This window comes from Mycetomoellerius zeteki, unplaced genomic scaffold (genome assembly GCF_001594055.1).
Source record: "Mycetomoellerius zeteki isolate Tzet28-1 unplaced genomic scaffold, Tzet1.0 scaffold164, whole genome shotgun sequence".
Taxonomy (NCBI): Eukaryota; Metazoa; Arthropoda; class Insecta; order Hymenoptera; family Formicidae; genus Mycetomoellerius; species Mycetomoellerius zeteki.
In genome coordinates this window covers 665,770-682,897 of record NW_017256594.1, presented here as the reverse complement: position 1 = coordinate 682,897, position 17,128 = coordinate 665,770, and the positions used below count along the sequence as shown (strand labels likewise).

The window sequence follows — 17,128 nt, the reverse complement described above, 5'->3', positions numbered from 1 at the left end:
TTTTAATTGGTTGCAGCAGCCAATCTTTTTTTTTTTAGTATACTTGTGAAAGTTTGGACTTTAACAATGAGTTTTTACTATCATAGAAGTTGGATCGTATTTTATTTATTTTTTAAAGGTTTAAATTTAACTACCAAAGTACCAGAATTCACAATCAAAAAGTCGACTGTGTCTTTAAAGTCCAACATTGCTTGCGGAGGAATAAATTACGCAACAGAGGTTTTGTAATCATTTTAAAAAACAAATTATAATTTTCTAGAGAAAGAGCAAATAAAAATCCGCATGAATTGCATTATATATGTGTATATATACCAAGTAATTATTTAGCTTTCAGAAAATGCGAAATTTTTTTTATGTTGCAATAAATCCGTTCAATATTAATAAAATCAATACCTTTAATATAATTAATGAAAATAAAAACTGCAATGGTATTTAATCAAGTTTAATAGAACATCTATATTGACTAAAGAATGTGCTTTTCCGCTTTACATATTTTCCAATATAGACGACAGATATGTTTGTGGCGTGGCAACCGTTCCATTAAATTAATTTGAGCCAGGGAGAATCAATAATATGGATTACAATTATGCTTGCGGCGAAAATAGGACGTTGTATTTATTAACGAAGTTTTCGGCACTGATTTAAATCGTCGCAAAGTTAGTCCCCAACATAAAAAAAATAAAGTTTCTATAACTCATTCGATTGCTCATTGTTTGCATATGTATGCACATTTCGAATTTTCGTTTGCACACTTTCAATTTAAAAGTTATTCAAAAAACAAATTTGGGGGGGCCAACTTCACACTAGTCCCCCAACTTCGAGCAACTTGGATCAAAAAGGTCTTAATCGAAAGATTTTTGTTTGCACATTCCGAAACAAGTCGATTTTTCATTTGCACACCTATAGTTAAAAAGTTATTAACTTAAGTACTTTTACTTATTAAGTACTTTTTGTTGTAGAAATTAGTCTCCCCAACACTCATTTGTTAATAACTTCTTAACTAAAGGTGTGCAAACGAAAAATCGATTTGCTTCGAAATGTGCAAATGAAATCCTATCGATTGATGTCGTTTTAAGCTCGTTTCTGTTGAATTCCAACGGAAAACTTATTTTTTGTCGTATGTGGAACTTTAATTGTTTGGTTGTAATGGGATAGTGGTAAACTTTATTTGCAACGATAACGAAGGATTAACACGCGTGTGAAAGAATGTCGAAGGTGTGCGGAAAAATGCCCTGAGACGAAGAAAAGAAGAAGTGCTGGATCGATAATATAAGTACAGCCGTCGATCGTCGCGCGATTAGAACGGCTGTCAATTTATTTGTGTCGCGGATGTAGATAAGAACACCTTATTTCTCAGCTAATTTCGAGTGGACTTTTAATCAAATTCTGACATTGTTGTTGTATAAATGCCAAGATATTTAATATTAAAATTTCATAAACAGTAAATAATAAAGTTATATTAAATTTTAAGGAAAGAACATTTAAATTTTTTAGAAAATGTCCTGTAAAAACCGTTTAAAAATATAATCCAATATGTAATATACTATATGATACACTGGATGTTTATGTATCAACAGTAATACGAGACGTTCTGCATTCCAACTTCATCCTCATTAGAAACTCTTTTAATCTGCCCCTCCCTTCTCCCTTTTATTACCTTTTCATTACCGTGAATGTAGGATGTCCTACTTTTACCGTATTATTTTTAGTGGAAAATTCTTTGACTGTTTCATAATAAGTTCTTCATCTGCAATAAAAACGTTAAGAAAGACGCTTATCGCTTCTTTCTCAATGCATATACAGGGTGTTTCCAAATTAAATCGCAAAACTTCGGGAGCGTGTAGAGGAGTAAAAAACTAAGAAAAAAAGTCCTATAGACATATGCTCGTTTTTGCTCCGTTTCAGAGAAATCGAAAAAAAATGTTTACATTTCTTGCCATATCTAGCACCGACATATTTGATTACATTTTCCACTTTCTGTTATGAATTTGTCAGTCGCTCTTTGAAAGCCTTTAACAGTAGATGAATTTTGTCTTTTGCAATATGCCGCGTACGTATTCTAATAGTGAATATGCTGATATGGTTTTTGTATACGGTTTCTGCAACGGTAATGCTTTAAAGGCGGTGCGAGAATATGCACGACGATTTCCAAACAGAAGAGTGCCAAACCGAAGAGTGTTTATTATAGGACTTTTTTTCTTAGTTTTTTACTCCTCTACACGCTCCCAAAGTTTTGCCATTTAATTTGGAAACACCCTGTATATATCTTCATAAGAGCCTCAAGTTAATAATCTACATTTGAAATTAATTGAAGAGCGTGAATCATCTATTTAATTTCCTAAGTCTTATCGATTGTTTTCTAATCATTAATCATTCGGAAATATAGCTATCATTTTGATCGAAGGAAGAAAATTGGCCGAGGAATCTGTCACAATAAAAAACAATTGTGATTAAAGTAGGACACGCTCTATGATTCTTATTGACTTCAAATTGACCGAATAATCTATCGTTGGAAAATAATGTGATAGAAATGGTACACTATATACCGTGCCGCATGATAGCATGCGACCCATTTCTACCCTCGCGTAAGTCAGCCAGGGACGAAGAGAATAAGAGACTGGGTGTAATTAGCACTCAGATTCCCATCAAGCTTCGAGCATTAATGGGAAATACAACAACGCCGGATGTCGCCGGGTTCAAAACGAATTCAATTCCGATCGCGTCGTCTTCCGGCGACGTCAAGAGAAAAAGAGACTTTCTAGGAAAACATGACCAAAAATTAGAGAAGCAAATTTTTTCATTTTCCCGTCCTGATATTAAAAAATTATAATATTTTTATGTCGATTGCCACGTGTATCCCCAGTCCGAAGTAAATAAATGTTAGTCTGTTTTACATTAAAATATCGAAAGGATTAATTAAGAGGAACATGATTTTCGGTTTCAGTAGAGTCGCGATATTACTGCGTATTGATATTCTATATTGTCAAATATCAAAGAAGTAATAGTAATCCAATCCTTTGAATTAAATAACATTTTATTATTTTCAACTTCCTGTGTATCAAAATGTAAATCAATCCACTTCTCTGGTTAGTTTCGACGTAAACAACGTCCATATTAATATATGCATTTAGTAAATAAATAATAAACTAAATTTGAGACAGATTTAATACACTTTCTTGAGTTAAATCATTTAATTCCATTGTTTTAGTCAAATTAACAACGTGCATGAAAATGAATATCTCTTTTCACAATAAAAATTTTGATGTGCTCCGCGATACGTCCTGCGCATCCGCGAACAGTGCCATAGTGAAACCAAGTCCAATAACGACGGCGGTGAATAAAAAAGAATGAGCGCGATCGACCTAGATATATCGTCGAGTGTGAAAAACACCCGCGTCCCATACGCGAATAATGAAACGATTAATTAAAAATTGATTGCGAATTAGCTCACGCTTCATCACGTACGCATCTGATAAAATAATATTTGTAAACTGACGATGGAGTTAAATGGCTATCAAGGAAACGTGTGGAAAGCACGATCATTTTCTCCGTTCAAGAGACGAAAGGTTCGAGGACGATGTCGTAACTCTATTTTATCGCGATGTAGAGCAAATGCTTTCGCTTCTAGCGTTCCGCTAAGAGTATCTGCCTCGCATTTGCTCGCACGACCCATTGCTATCTGATTCGAGCGCGAGGAAGGAACCGAGACGACGGCGCAGAGGAGCGCAACAGGTCCGATGGTACGCCCTATGATACGGAGCGTAAGAGTGTAAAAGCAAGAACGAAATGTAGGGCAACCGGAGGCCAGCGGTGCTGGCCTAAGCTCCGCAATTTCGAAAATATTAAATCGGGCCGCCGGGTTGCCAGGCCGAGTCGCCGGCGAACGAACGATGCGATGGCGCGATCGACCGTCGTAGACATAGGCTTAGACACGTAGGTGTGAATGTAGGTCAGGGTACCAGCACGTGCAACGGAGTCAGGCCGCGTATCACCGGGGAAGAATACATCGAAGGACAGCAGTGAGTACGAATAAGTGTCTTGGTACTCCAACGATAATATTCATCCAGAATAGGCCTCGATAATTTACAACCGAACGCTGTTCATCCGGACCTCTTAGAGAGAGAGAGAGAACATCTTTCAGGCAATTTCAAACTTCAATACGAACAAAGGTTAATGGACTGGTTTTCTTGTGGATGAGGCACGCTTGAATCGTCATCGAAGAATAATGCTCGTTCTCGAGTACCGCGCTGATTCCGATACGTCGCGTGAAACATTAGTTATCATGAGACAGTCAAGAGAAATGTTTGATACGTATAACCATTTATTTTGTTGATACGTGACTAATAAAAACTTTCTTGCTTTTTCATTTAAAAACTATGTTGCTCTAATCAATGATTAGAACAATATAATTTTTGTTTTTCTAACCAAATTTGTAGTTCTAATCAAATTTCGATTAGAATAACAATTTTGCAGGCTATTCCAATCAAATTTTGATTAGAACAATACAATTTTTTAATAACAAAGTAAGAAAGTTTTCTATTAGTCACGTATCAACAATATAAATGGTTATACGTACCAAAACATTTCTCTCAGTGCATTCCGCGTGGCGTACAAATGATGTCCTAGAACCATCGCCACTCCTTTCGTTTACGGATTCTCTTCAGCTAATTTAAAATCAATTTCTCCTCGATGCAGAAACAACAGATTCTAAATTATAATAGAGAATATGAATAATTATACTGAGCAATTTCTAAGACAATTTCTAAGACAATGTCTAAATATGTACCAGAGTTTACGCGTTAATGGTATTTCACTTAGACCTTATGACATTTAGCAACATTTTTTTTCTTCAGTAAAGATCGACTGACTGAAGAATGGTGAATCTGGTACGCCCTGTATAAGTGATCGAGGCTGGAATTCTAGACGCACATATTTAGGCCTTCGGCTAAAAAGACCGCTAAGAAGACCTTGCTATTGCCAGCCCCTTCTGGATCTGTGTTGCGCGACTCTGATCGGCAACAGTTTCCTCCTCGGTGACGGATCGCGGAACGAGGACGCGCAAAAACGTCTGGCCACCTCTCGTCGGACTATTGTTCGCGAGCGCTCGAAAAAAAAAAAAAGCAGGAGGGCCGATCCGTAGATCGCTCTCTCCGTCTCTCAGGCGCGTTTAATTTCACTCACGACTTGCACGCAGCGCTGAGCACCGACCAACAACGCTTTGTAGCTATATTTTTAACCCTGGACGAGTAACGCGTACACGACTTGTACGTTAGCGACTTCGCGCGTACCATCTTTGAATATATTCTCTAAAATCGATATTTTTGAAGGTGTAATTCCCCATCGCCCTTTTCCCCACACTCTACATATTTTCTAGACGATAAATCTTCGCGGTTCTCGGTAGACGAAGTATTGACTTTCGCATATAGGCAGGTATTCCTGGACTTTGTTGCGGATGTAAGGAGGAACAGCTATAACGAACATTACGTTCGTAAGGACGACGTCAGCGCGATAGATCGACCGACGTACGTAACATAAATCCGTTATAACATTTCACCGATGAGCGTGTCGTAAATCAAGCAGCATTTGTACCAAATGTATTTACATTAAATGACTTAAGCAATTAATATTGATCACGAACGATATTAAAGTATTAGAATTTTATCGAGACTAGAGAAATGATTAATGAAACGATGATTGAACGCGAGATAGATGTGACGGTAATGTGTAATAATTCAATGACAAATCGACTGAGAAAAGAAGTACACGGAAAAGAAATTGTTACATGTAACAAGGTACACTATTAAATTCATAATGTCAAATTATATTCATTTTAAATTATTTTTAATCATTTCTATAAGTCTCGCCTGCTCCTACCCAATTGTCGTTAATTTGACGATAATTTAACTGAAGAAAATGTATTCAATTTGACTTTAGTTTATTATTTACTACACTGAAAGGAAAATACTAAATTTTACTAAATATTTGTTTGAATAGTTCTAAGTAAATATATTTACTAAATATGTATATATATTTATTTGACACGAAAACCATTAATTTGAATTAACCATCGCTTTTTATTGAATAAATATTTACTGTAAATAAATGTTAACTTAATACCATTCAAAGAAATATATATTAAAATTTAGTAAGTTGTTTTTTCAATGTAAGTGCATATTATGGACATTAATATGGACGATATTTACTTTGAAGAGAATCACAGAAATGGATTAATTTACATTTTGACACAAATTATAGCAGTTAAAAATAACTTAAAACGTTATTTAACTAAAAGGATTATAGGTCACCGTTGCTCTTTTGACATCTGCAATGTAAGCAGTGTAAGTAACTGTAACAGGTACAAAAACGTTGAATAGATAATGTTGATTAGCATGTACCACGCCTCTCGATTTAATCACAAAACGAAGAATCGGCTCGGAGAAAGTTGTTGCGACGACGACAATGACAACGACTACCTGCTGCAACGACATCGCGAAATCGCCGGCAATCTGCGTGGGCATCAGTCATTGCCAGCCGGCGTATAATTCGAGAGCGACGCGGGTTAAGCCGCGGAACGCGGCGGCGACGATGCACTTGCAACGGCGCGAATGCACCGCGACGAACGCACACATCTCATTTCGGTCGCGACAATGCAACAGCGTGATACTTTCAACGGGATGCGCGATACAATTTTTATTTAAAGCCGAGACGCGTCACGAGAGGTTAGGAAGATGTTGAAGAGAAAATATGTGGTGAAAACAGTATCCAGAAATATCGAAGATGCAATATTTGCAGTCGTAAAACTAAACTGTCGTTATCGTAAAGTAATTCTGGAAATATGAATAATTCAGGCATGTCTAGCGAAATCTATAAATTTGTAAATTTATGTTACTAGCTGATAAATATTTTAATTACTTAACAAAAAATTCGACAACTCGCCATATGTGCATATACTTTTCTATATTTGTATATGTTCGTGACGTTAATTAATCAAAGAGAATATAAATATTTATTACAACCTCGACTATTTGGAGGAAATAAAAAAAAATTGTTTACCATAATCGTTTTAAAGAAAAATTCATTTTCTTTCATCTGTACTTTGTATATTTTGTTTTAATTCTATTAAAACGCGGAAAATATCGTAACTACGATTATTTAAATCACCATTTATGTTGTGCTATTTTGTAATAGTTAATATTGGAACGTTTGCTTCGTAACCGTCGAATATTCAACAAATTGCTGATATTACGTCAATAATGTAGCGTTTCGCTATTATTGATTCGCGCAGCAGTCGTTGATTTATGAACGAGTGTATATTGACTAGAATAATCGGGTTTCATTCGATGCGGACATCTACGCATCCGCTATATCAACGCAATAAAATAAATCAATACAAACGTTTATCAAAGGTCTTCTTAATTCCTATATTACCGGTTGAGTAACGCAATTAAATGCAGGAGTGATGAAAAAGTAAAAATTCTGTTTGAAAATTATTCTTTTTATTTTTCTAATTAATAGTTTCGTTAGATCTTCATTTTTGAGTAGATTCTTATTTTCTCTTTATTTAAGCAAAATTTAATCCTTATTTAATCTTTATAAGAGTCGAGAGGGTCTATTTTTTAAATCATACAGCTTTTCTCTTTAAATGAGATTTGTTATAATTCTTCATTACTTTTTTCATTGTATTTTTTGCATCAAAATATAAAATTTTTTCAGCGTCACTATAATAATTTCTGTGTATCAGATTTTTCATCCCTTAAAAATTAAGAATTTTTTCATTGCAATAGTAACCCAATTCTTTGAGTTAAACATTTTATTTTTAATTTTTATATGTATTAAAATATAAATCAATCCATTTTTGTGGTTAATTTCAAAGTAAACATCGTCTATATTAACATATACATTTAGTAAATAATAAAAGCTATGTATTAATACGCGACTTATACAGCGACGTATTAACCTTTAGAGGGCCGTCATTTTTGCTTTGAAATTTTGAATTTTTTAAATGTAAAATTCATGTATATATTGAATGTTTATGTCACAAGGAGTCGACGAGTTTTCCGCTGGCCACTATATAGTGGCCAGTCCAGCCCTCTAAAAGTTAATATATGTATTTAGTAAATAAAAAATTAATTTTGAGTGTTTAATACATTTTCTTAAATTAAGTTATTTAACTCCATCGTTTTAATCAAATTAACGAGACATTGAGTACGAGTAGTGGCGACGTATATCTAGAAATGGTTAAAAATAACTCTAATTGGATATAATTTGACACACTGAATATAATCTTATCTTCAAGAGTGTATATCCCTTCTTAATTTTCTAATTTAACATCTAAATAATTAGGCATATAATTATTTTTAAAGTAGATATTTGTATAACGTGAAAAAATAAGAGTGCGGCTGTGATTAAGACCTTAGATTTAAAGTTCAGAGCGTGATTTCAACGTACTAAAACGCGTGCAGGAAACGAAGAGTAGGGTTAAAAGGGCGTTGCACGGTACGCAGTTCGTTCGTTCGTTCGTCGTTCGTTCGTTCGTTTCGCTCGGCAACGCGACCAGCCGGCAGTCTGTCGTCCTGAGTCACTCGTGTCGAGTCGGCCGAGCAGACAGGTTGCTACGTGCCCTCGAACCTGTGGACGTGCATGCGTATAGGAGTGCGTCTACACGCGTAACGCGCGCGAGCGCGCGACACTCTCGTCACATGAGAGTCCGTGTGTGTTCGTCACGTTGTATTATTACATTGTCGAACGAGCGCATAGTACAGGGACTATTCATCCAACGTAAAACAAAAATGAAAGAGAGAAACAGACTTTGAAATTTGAAGAATTTGTACACTGAAAAAAATATATTACATTTTTGTTAATAAATTATTTGTTTGAATAGTGTCAACTAAATTTACTAAATATAAAGGTATATTTATTTGATACAAAAATCATTAATTCGATTTAACTTTTATTTTTTTTATTGAGTGAATATTTATTTACTGTAAGTAAATGTTTAATTGGCACTAATCAAATAAATATTTATTAAAATGTAGAATGTTGTTTTCTCGATGTAGATAACATAAGTTAGGTTTGGAGTGTCTCGATGAGAAAAAATCTGATGGAAGAAACTGCAGATCGACAAGTAAAAGCAACGAGCAAGATGTAGAGCGTGTAGATAAATTGCAAAACTACCAATGGATGGTTTTTATTAATGAAAGTTATTTATACGATGTTACTGATAAAGGAGATACGCGAGTTTGCGTGACACAGTAATTGCGTGTCTCTACCTGAAAGTTTGGACCGATTAAAGACTGGAAAATTACCGCGACGATGACAGCTGTGCATCGTGAAAGGCAGAGAATTTGAGAGTCAGCTGGGCGGCTGCTGGGAATCAGCTGATCCGTATAAGCGGAAGTAACGCCTAATTGCGACTCACGAGCGTCACTTACGTATATCGCGGCACGAATGACTAAAGGATATGAGTCGATAATCAACATGCAAACAATAAAGAAATGAGGAGAATATTCCTTTGAGGAAAATAAATTAGATTTGTAATGTAAGATATTTTCACATAAGGCTTTGTTGCGCCGAGAAAATCGATTTTTTAAAGATTTCCTTTTAAATTATTCACGTAAAGTTCCCTAGAATGTATTTCAGAATCTAATTTATGCTTTGCTCGCAGCTTTGGCAGAAAAAACATGCTCATCACACTGAGAGAAAAATGTTTGGTATTTGTGATTATAATTGCATGATAAAGTAATTACAGTTAAGATCTCTATTTTCATAGTTATTACTGTTATGATGTTAATAATAATAATAATAATAAATATATTTATAACTATATCAAAAAAGCATAAAAAATAATTACAAGTTACACTGAAAAAATATACTAAATTTCAATAAATCATTTGTTTGAATATTACTAATTAAAAATTAAATATTTTCTAAATATAAAGATATATTTATTCAATACGAGAAATTAGATTTAACTTTCTTTTTATCGAGTAAATATTTATTTACGTAAGTAATTAGTTGATACAATTCAAATATTTATTGAAACTTGGTACATTTTTTCTCAATGTATAGTTAAATTATGGTAATTGCGATCATTTTTTGTCTCAGGACACAATTATACAGTGCGAATTCATTCAGATTTACTCCTTGAAAGTGCGGAGAGAATCTTCGATGGGGACGAATCGGAGCTCTTTTCAGAAGAGTCGATCAATTTTTGTCAGACGTGACCGTGGGAACGTAACGGCGGGTACGATCGACCCCCTCAGGTAGGACCGGAAGGTCGGTCTTACGTGTGTGCCACTTTGTGGCCTACGGTTTGGAATTTCGTACTTCCTGTCCTCAAACACGTATCGTGGTTCCGGCTACCGTGCACGAAGATCGCTGCGTATACGAAAAGCGGACAGGCCTTATCGTACATTTATATTTACAAAGTGATCTGATTTCTTTGTATACACATTGGAAAAAGGTCATATCGCATTAATTGGAATTCTGATAGAGTTAACCAGAAAGATATATACAAATCAGACACTTATAGTTGAATCTATCAAACATTTTAGTCGGGATAATAATACAGAAAAAGTACTAAATTTTAATAAATATTCCTTAAATATAAACATATATTTATTTGACACAAGAACCATTAATTTAATCTATCATTTTTTTATTGAATAAATATTTATTTATTGTAAGTAAATGTTATTTAGTACTATTTAAAAAAATATGTACTAAGATGTAGTAAATTTTTCTTCAATGCAGAAATTCAATTATAATAACCAGAATTCTAATTCATAAGATCAGAATTCATTTTGTTTGTATTTCTTGTTGATACAACCAGAATATTTTTCTCATTGTCAGTACGGAGTGTTCCATGTCCATCACGCGATATCTTAGACGTTTACTAAATAATCGGAACGTCAATCAGTAGAGACTGCCGAATGAGATAACGGTGTCTAAGAAATTAACATATAAATCAAGATTCATATATCGAATAATCTTTTTCTCATAGAAAGAACATTGCTTCGCACGAGTTATCTCTATTGTTCAAAGAACCTGTTTATTTAACTTGTTTGTCTAACTGTGCGCAAAATAACGATCGCGTGCAGTATGTACGTGTGTACATGTGTATGACTTACAAAAATCTGGGCCGAGATGGGGGGCCGAGAGTTTCGAAATTGGGTCATTAAGGTGTATATACGATTCTGGATTTGAGGCGATGTATCAGCAGACCGGAAAGCAATTTGCTGACAATTTTCGTCGGATTTCGTACTCGATGCGCGCGACGAGTGAATTGCTGCTGGCAAACGCGTTTATGACCCTCGAGCAAGCGAGAAGCAAGACAAGCACGAGGTAGGTGATAAACTGATAACGCATGCATAATGATATTAACGACACACGCGTGTCCCTCATTGCGCGGCCGGGGCAACCAGTCAAGCCAATGAAGGGCTCGGATTCATTCCGGTGTCGAGTGTTATTCATTCGACAAACGCATCGTTGCCACCGCCGATGCTCGTTTCGTTGTCATTAGGAGAGGATCCAAGCAAACCTGTTCGCCTAATTCACGTTCTTTTGCACATTTTTACGCTCGTCAAAATGATATAACTGCACAGAAAAAAATGTTCTGATTAAACTAATAAAAAGGTCCATCCAGAATGGCATTTTTATGAAACCAAATAGAATTTCAGGTTACGATAACTGGTTTTAATAATTAGAAACTCTGTTTGGCTAAAATGTCATTCTGATTGGGTCTTTTTCTTGGTTTAACTAGAATATTTTTCTCAGTGTATTTTGGGATGCTCGAGCGAGAAAGGGAAAAGAAAGCAATGTAACTTAATATAATTGTCAAACGATACTAATTATACCGATATAATAACTATTATACTGTAAAAAGAAGTATTTAATTTTAAGACATTAAAATATTTTATTGTTGTCTCCGTTTTAACATAACATTTAAAGATGTTTTAGTTTTGAACTTTTTTTCAATAAACAAAACACTATGTGTTTGGATTTAAAACACAAGTGTCTTTGTCTTTAAGTGTTTGAAAATGGAAACAGGAATAGAACATTTTAAAATTAAATACTTCTTTTTTTAGTGTAATTCCTACACAATTATTGATTCTACGTGTGTTGAATACAACAATGTTTGAAAGCAGGGAAATATAACAGAAAATACTAACGATATGAATCATTTGTTTTAAGGGTACTTAACGTTTCAATATTTTCGACTAATGAACGTGGATACAAGAAAAAAGAAGAGTAACGTCGCCACGACATACCAACGCAAGCGTAAAAAGCGATGCAACACGGTAAAGCAATTTAATTGTCAATGACTCACGCCGTTATCAATGGCATATTCAAGTATCATTAAATTTACCAAACGCGAGCGTCGGTTTTTGTGCTTTATTTGCTAAAATACACCGACAGCATATGAAATAAATCAACAATCAGAGGGTCAACTGTGTATCTTGAAACGAGGTGAAAATTACAAAAATGAATTGATTAGGTATTCACACCAATGAAGTTATAAATATTCTAGTAAACTTACTCTTGTAATTTTCATCTCGTTTCAAAATACGTAATTGATCGCCATAGTTTCTATTTCTTGCAGCGGATTTCTTGATAAATATAATTTTTTTTCCTAGCAACAATTCAATCGAACACTATTTTTTCCTGCATTACTTCTGAATTGAATCTGATAAAAATTAAGATTAAAATTAAAATTAAAATCAAGTTATAACAGCATGGATATTGCGCTAAATTTCGCTTTTCCGTATCTCAGCGTGACTTGTTTATTCGAGGAAAGATAACGCGATATACTTCACAAGTGTCGCTCCTAACGCAGGAACGTCCGGTAAACTTTAAATATTTTTCGAGCAAGCTGCGGTCTCGCGTCGTGGCAGGCATTTCAAGAAGACACGAATATTCACCCGCAAGAGTAAGTATTCAAAGGTGAATCACGCAAGAGCGATTTCTGGAAATTCTTTCGTTCGCCCTGGGGCCTTGTCGAAGAAGATTATCATTCTTCTACATTTATTCTCCATGTTCATTTCGGATAAATATTTCGCGGAGCGAAAATTTATGTTCTCTTTTGATCTTTTCATTCCATATGTTTCCCCCTCCCCCCTCTCTATCTGTGTCTCTTCTAGGAAAATATACTCTCCACGAGATAAGTTTATCTATCTTTTTAAGTATACAATCTCTGATATTAGCAGTTGATGAAAGGTAATTATTAACTTGTCGCGAGTGATATAATAACGAGATGACATCGAACGAGCTGTTAATGTGACTATTACTAACAAAGTTATCATTACGAATGGGTAATAACGCGTTAGCGAAATCGTGGCTCGTATAAACCGCGCAATGAGCCGAGCGCTGTAGGATTTTCCGCATGAACGCTTTTGCAGTAACAATCGCGGTCATTATGTTGGAAAACGCAATGTTTCCACGAGCATTGCTCGCGCGCGATGAAACGCTACCAAGATGTTGCTCCAAGCGCATCAAAGCTGCAAAGCCGTTTCGCTGTGTCAGCCCGCCTGATATTTCGTCAGCTCGGCAAAAGATTTCTCTGTTGAGAAACTCGAGTCTAAGAAACGCGTCAGTTGAGGAGGTATCTTTCAATACCGAAAGAACGTCGAACAGGTTTTCTTTTATCGGCAAATTTTCAATTTAAACAGACATCGGAGAATTAATTCTGTAAAATACGACCGTGTTGCTAAATTTTTATTAGAAAAATTATATTTAAAAAATCAAAACTCGAGATAGAAAAAAAGCATATTTTTAGTTGAAAATCGAACGTTTGATTCAAAGAGAATAAAAATAATTCGTACTATTTGCGGTTAATAATTATAGTGCATAAGTTTCTCAATGTTTTTCAAACCATCATATATTTTTAGTTGAAAATCGAACGTTCAATTTTATAATTCAAAAGAAATAAAATTAATTCGTACTGTTTGTTTGTGATTAATAATTATTAGAAGAATACGATGACTCCGCTTTGTGGGGGGCACATCAATATTTATAGGCTTCCAGTCTATATACAGTAATGTCAGTATGTGGAACCGTGTATTATGCTATTCCGTGATAATCGGGAGAGCGTTAGCCTCTCCCAATGTTAGAATCATTGTTTTCAACACGCGGCAGACGTCATTAATCATACAAACGCCGCAAGCTCTCTCGAGGGGCTGATAACTTCTAATTTCACCACTGTTACACACGAGAGTTTAGATTGCAATATCTTGGTAAACAATAATTCAATTCGCGACTAAAAACGGTGAATGCTGACCACGTGACGGAGATGTAATGTGTCGTTTCGCTCGTTTTTCAACTTGTAAGAATATGAAAAAAGTTCGTGTGCCCTACATCGCTCCTGGCATTGTTCCGAAATCTTTTCTCGGCATAGCGTTTTATTTTATTTTCGATTTTAATGGATTTATATGAATTGTGAAACCATTATATACACTTTATGTATAAATTCCCGATAAATAAATAGTATTAAAAGTTTAAAACATTTTTTTAATTCATTATATATACTTTAATTCATTATATATACATTAAGTATACTTCGTATAAATTCGCGGTAGTACTTCAAAACTTTCTTGATTCATAAAATATACTTCATACATAAATTCGTGATAGATAAGTCACAGATAATCTGTACTTTTCATCTAGCGAAAAACTATTTTTATTCGTCGATTTAATTTCAGGATGCTTCCCTCAGACCAGCGTCGATTTTATTACGATGCCGGTTTTACGAGACAAGAATTAACTTAATGTAGGTATAAAAATACGAAAGAGATTATGTGATAAAAATGTTTTAAGAAAAGCTGTTTGACGTAATGGCGAATTGCTATATTACGAGATCAAATGATCGTTCGTTCGAAGATGAGCTCCATTCTATTTGTCTAAATTTATCTCTAATTTTCATATGTACGATGTTTTTCGCGTAAATAGATACGAAACGTCCCGCAATTCTCATGACTAATTGTAATGGCAGAATGCCTTAATTTGGAGTCGATTTTTTTCTTGGCGAAAATGTCGAGGAAGGTCATCGTTTACTTTCCACTTTTCGACATTATATGTCTTTGGCCCGTTTCTACCAATATAGTTTAATTTTAATCTTGGTTTAACTAACCCTTCATCTTTTTCCAGTTCTGGGAATTAGAAAAAGATAAAGAGTAAGTTGAACTGAGATTAAAGTTAATCTACATTGGTAGAAATGGGCCTTTGTAATTTAAGTCCGATTGTACCAACGTTACTTTAACTTTAAGCGAGGCTTAAAACTCTCTCCTCTCTGTCTTTCTCTCGGTTTTAAAGAGAAAAAGTTTTAAGTCTCGCTTAAAGTCAAAGTAACATTGGTGCAATCGGGCCTTAAAGTATTAAAATTCATCAATTAAAATTATATTGGATTATTTTAAAAATTAATCATAAGAGACGAGATTCTGTTATTTATTCATTCTCTGCTGAAGCACAGTTTGCGGAAAGTTCTCTCGCAATTGCTCTCAACAACTGTCGGTATCTCGACGTCTTCGCTGAGGAAAAATCGATCATAATTTTATCAGGAAACCTGCCATTAAGATTAACGTCTCGATGGAACGTTCCGCGTACAGCAAACGTTGTTTCAAACGTCAAGACGGATATTTGAGCGAAACGATAATAGAATATTACGTTTGCATCGTAAATATTTCCTTTTACTTCTCGGAAAGTCTAGGTTTCGCTCGTTTCTTTTTTTATGAAAAAAAAAAAGAAGAAAAAACTGATTCAATAACGAGGAAGGACTCACCGAGACGAAGCTCCCCGAAGTTTCCACAGCCAATTTTCTTGCCGACCCGGAAGTTCGGGCCGACCATGAGCACGCCGGACGACGAGGTGACGCTGTGCCGGGACGAGTGCACGTTCGACCGGGCGGCATTACCGCTGCCCCTGGAGGTCCGTTTGGCGACCTCCTGGTCGCGATCGGAGCCGCGCGCTCCGAGCTCCTTGTCGCCGCGGTTGTCCCTGCCGTCCCGCTTCTGCATCTCGTACCGGCCGTTGTTATCCACGGTTGCGGTGATTTAATTATCGATACACGATCCAACTGCGCGCACACGATTTTCCACCACACTCGCGTCGACGACGACAATAATAACGACGATGACGGCGACGATGTCAGTTTTGGGTCAATGACGGGGATCGATCCCCGTGTAGGGCATATCCTCTATGCCCTCTGGGAAGCGCGAGGACGACGACGGGACGCGACGCGATACGATGAGACGCGATACGATAGAAGAGAAACGACGGATACAACGCGACACTCACCGCAGTTTCCGCAAGCGGAAAAGGGCACGCGCGGGCGCGGTGTACACCGTTGTAGGGCGCGGAAGGGTAGGACGCGCGGGTGGCGGCGATAGGAGAGTGGGAAAGGGGGAGGGGGGAGAGAGAAAGAGAGAGAGAGAGAGAGAGGGAGGGTGGCTGGCTGGCTGATTGTCAGAGTTCGACGGACGATGCCACCTCACGGGGATCAATCCCCATGCCAGCCTAACCTCTCGGCGATCTTATCCTTCTCGCCCACCGGGCGTTGTTGTTTAGGTACGATCGACGACACGTAGGACGCGAACGTGGAAGGGCGCGGTGCGTCGCGGCGCGCCGAAGAAGCGTATCTGAGGTGCTGTCGCTCCTACTCCTTGTTCGCGCCTGGCGCGGCCCGATGGTCGGCAAACGTCACGGCAACAGGAGGAATCGAACGGTCGTTGCGGCGTCGTACGGCGTCGTCGTTCCGGACGATCCCATAGCACGTTCGACCCGCCTCTCACGCCCGGCGACGGCCGCCGGGATGCCGGGTGCCGGAACAGTCGACGACAGGAATCGCGCGGCTCACGCTCTGCCGACGCGACGCACCACGGCATTACCGTGGCGGCGGCGACGGTTGTGACGGTCGTTGTTGCGCACGGTTGTGCCGTTGCCGCTCCTGCTGTTATTGTTGCCGCTGCTGATCCTGCTGTTGCTGCCGGCGCTGCTGGTGCTGCTGGTACTGCTGTGGCCGCGTTTCGCGGTCGTCGGCTCCTCCATTACGCGCCGCGGCGGAGCGCCACGGGATTTATCTCCGAGCGAGCGAATCGCGTTCGAGACTCTCGCTGTTCCCCGCGGAGTTTCACGCTAC

The 17,128-nt window shown here is 37.0% G+C and overlaps 1 protein-coding gene across 11 annotated transcripts in view; it reads right to left on the bottom strand.

Moving 5' to 3' along the window:
* The window catches only part of gish (casein kinase I gish), a 34,220-nt gene extending 18,195 nt beyond the window's left edge, over positions 1-16,025 (bottom strand). For all 11 annotated transcript variants that reach the window (XR_001936563.1, XM_018445680.1, XM_018445682.1 and 8 more), the window contains exon 1: positions 15,773-16,025. Coding sequence is in view for 10 of the 11 variants with exons in the window: in XM_018445680.1 (XP_018301182.1) it covers positions 15,773-16,007 (235 nt within the window). In the remaining variant the exon portion in view is untranslated. The remainder of the gene's footprint in view (positions 1-15,772) is intronic.
* Positions 16,026-17,128: the final 1,103 nt, after the last annotated feature.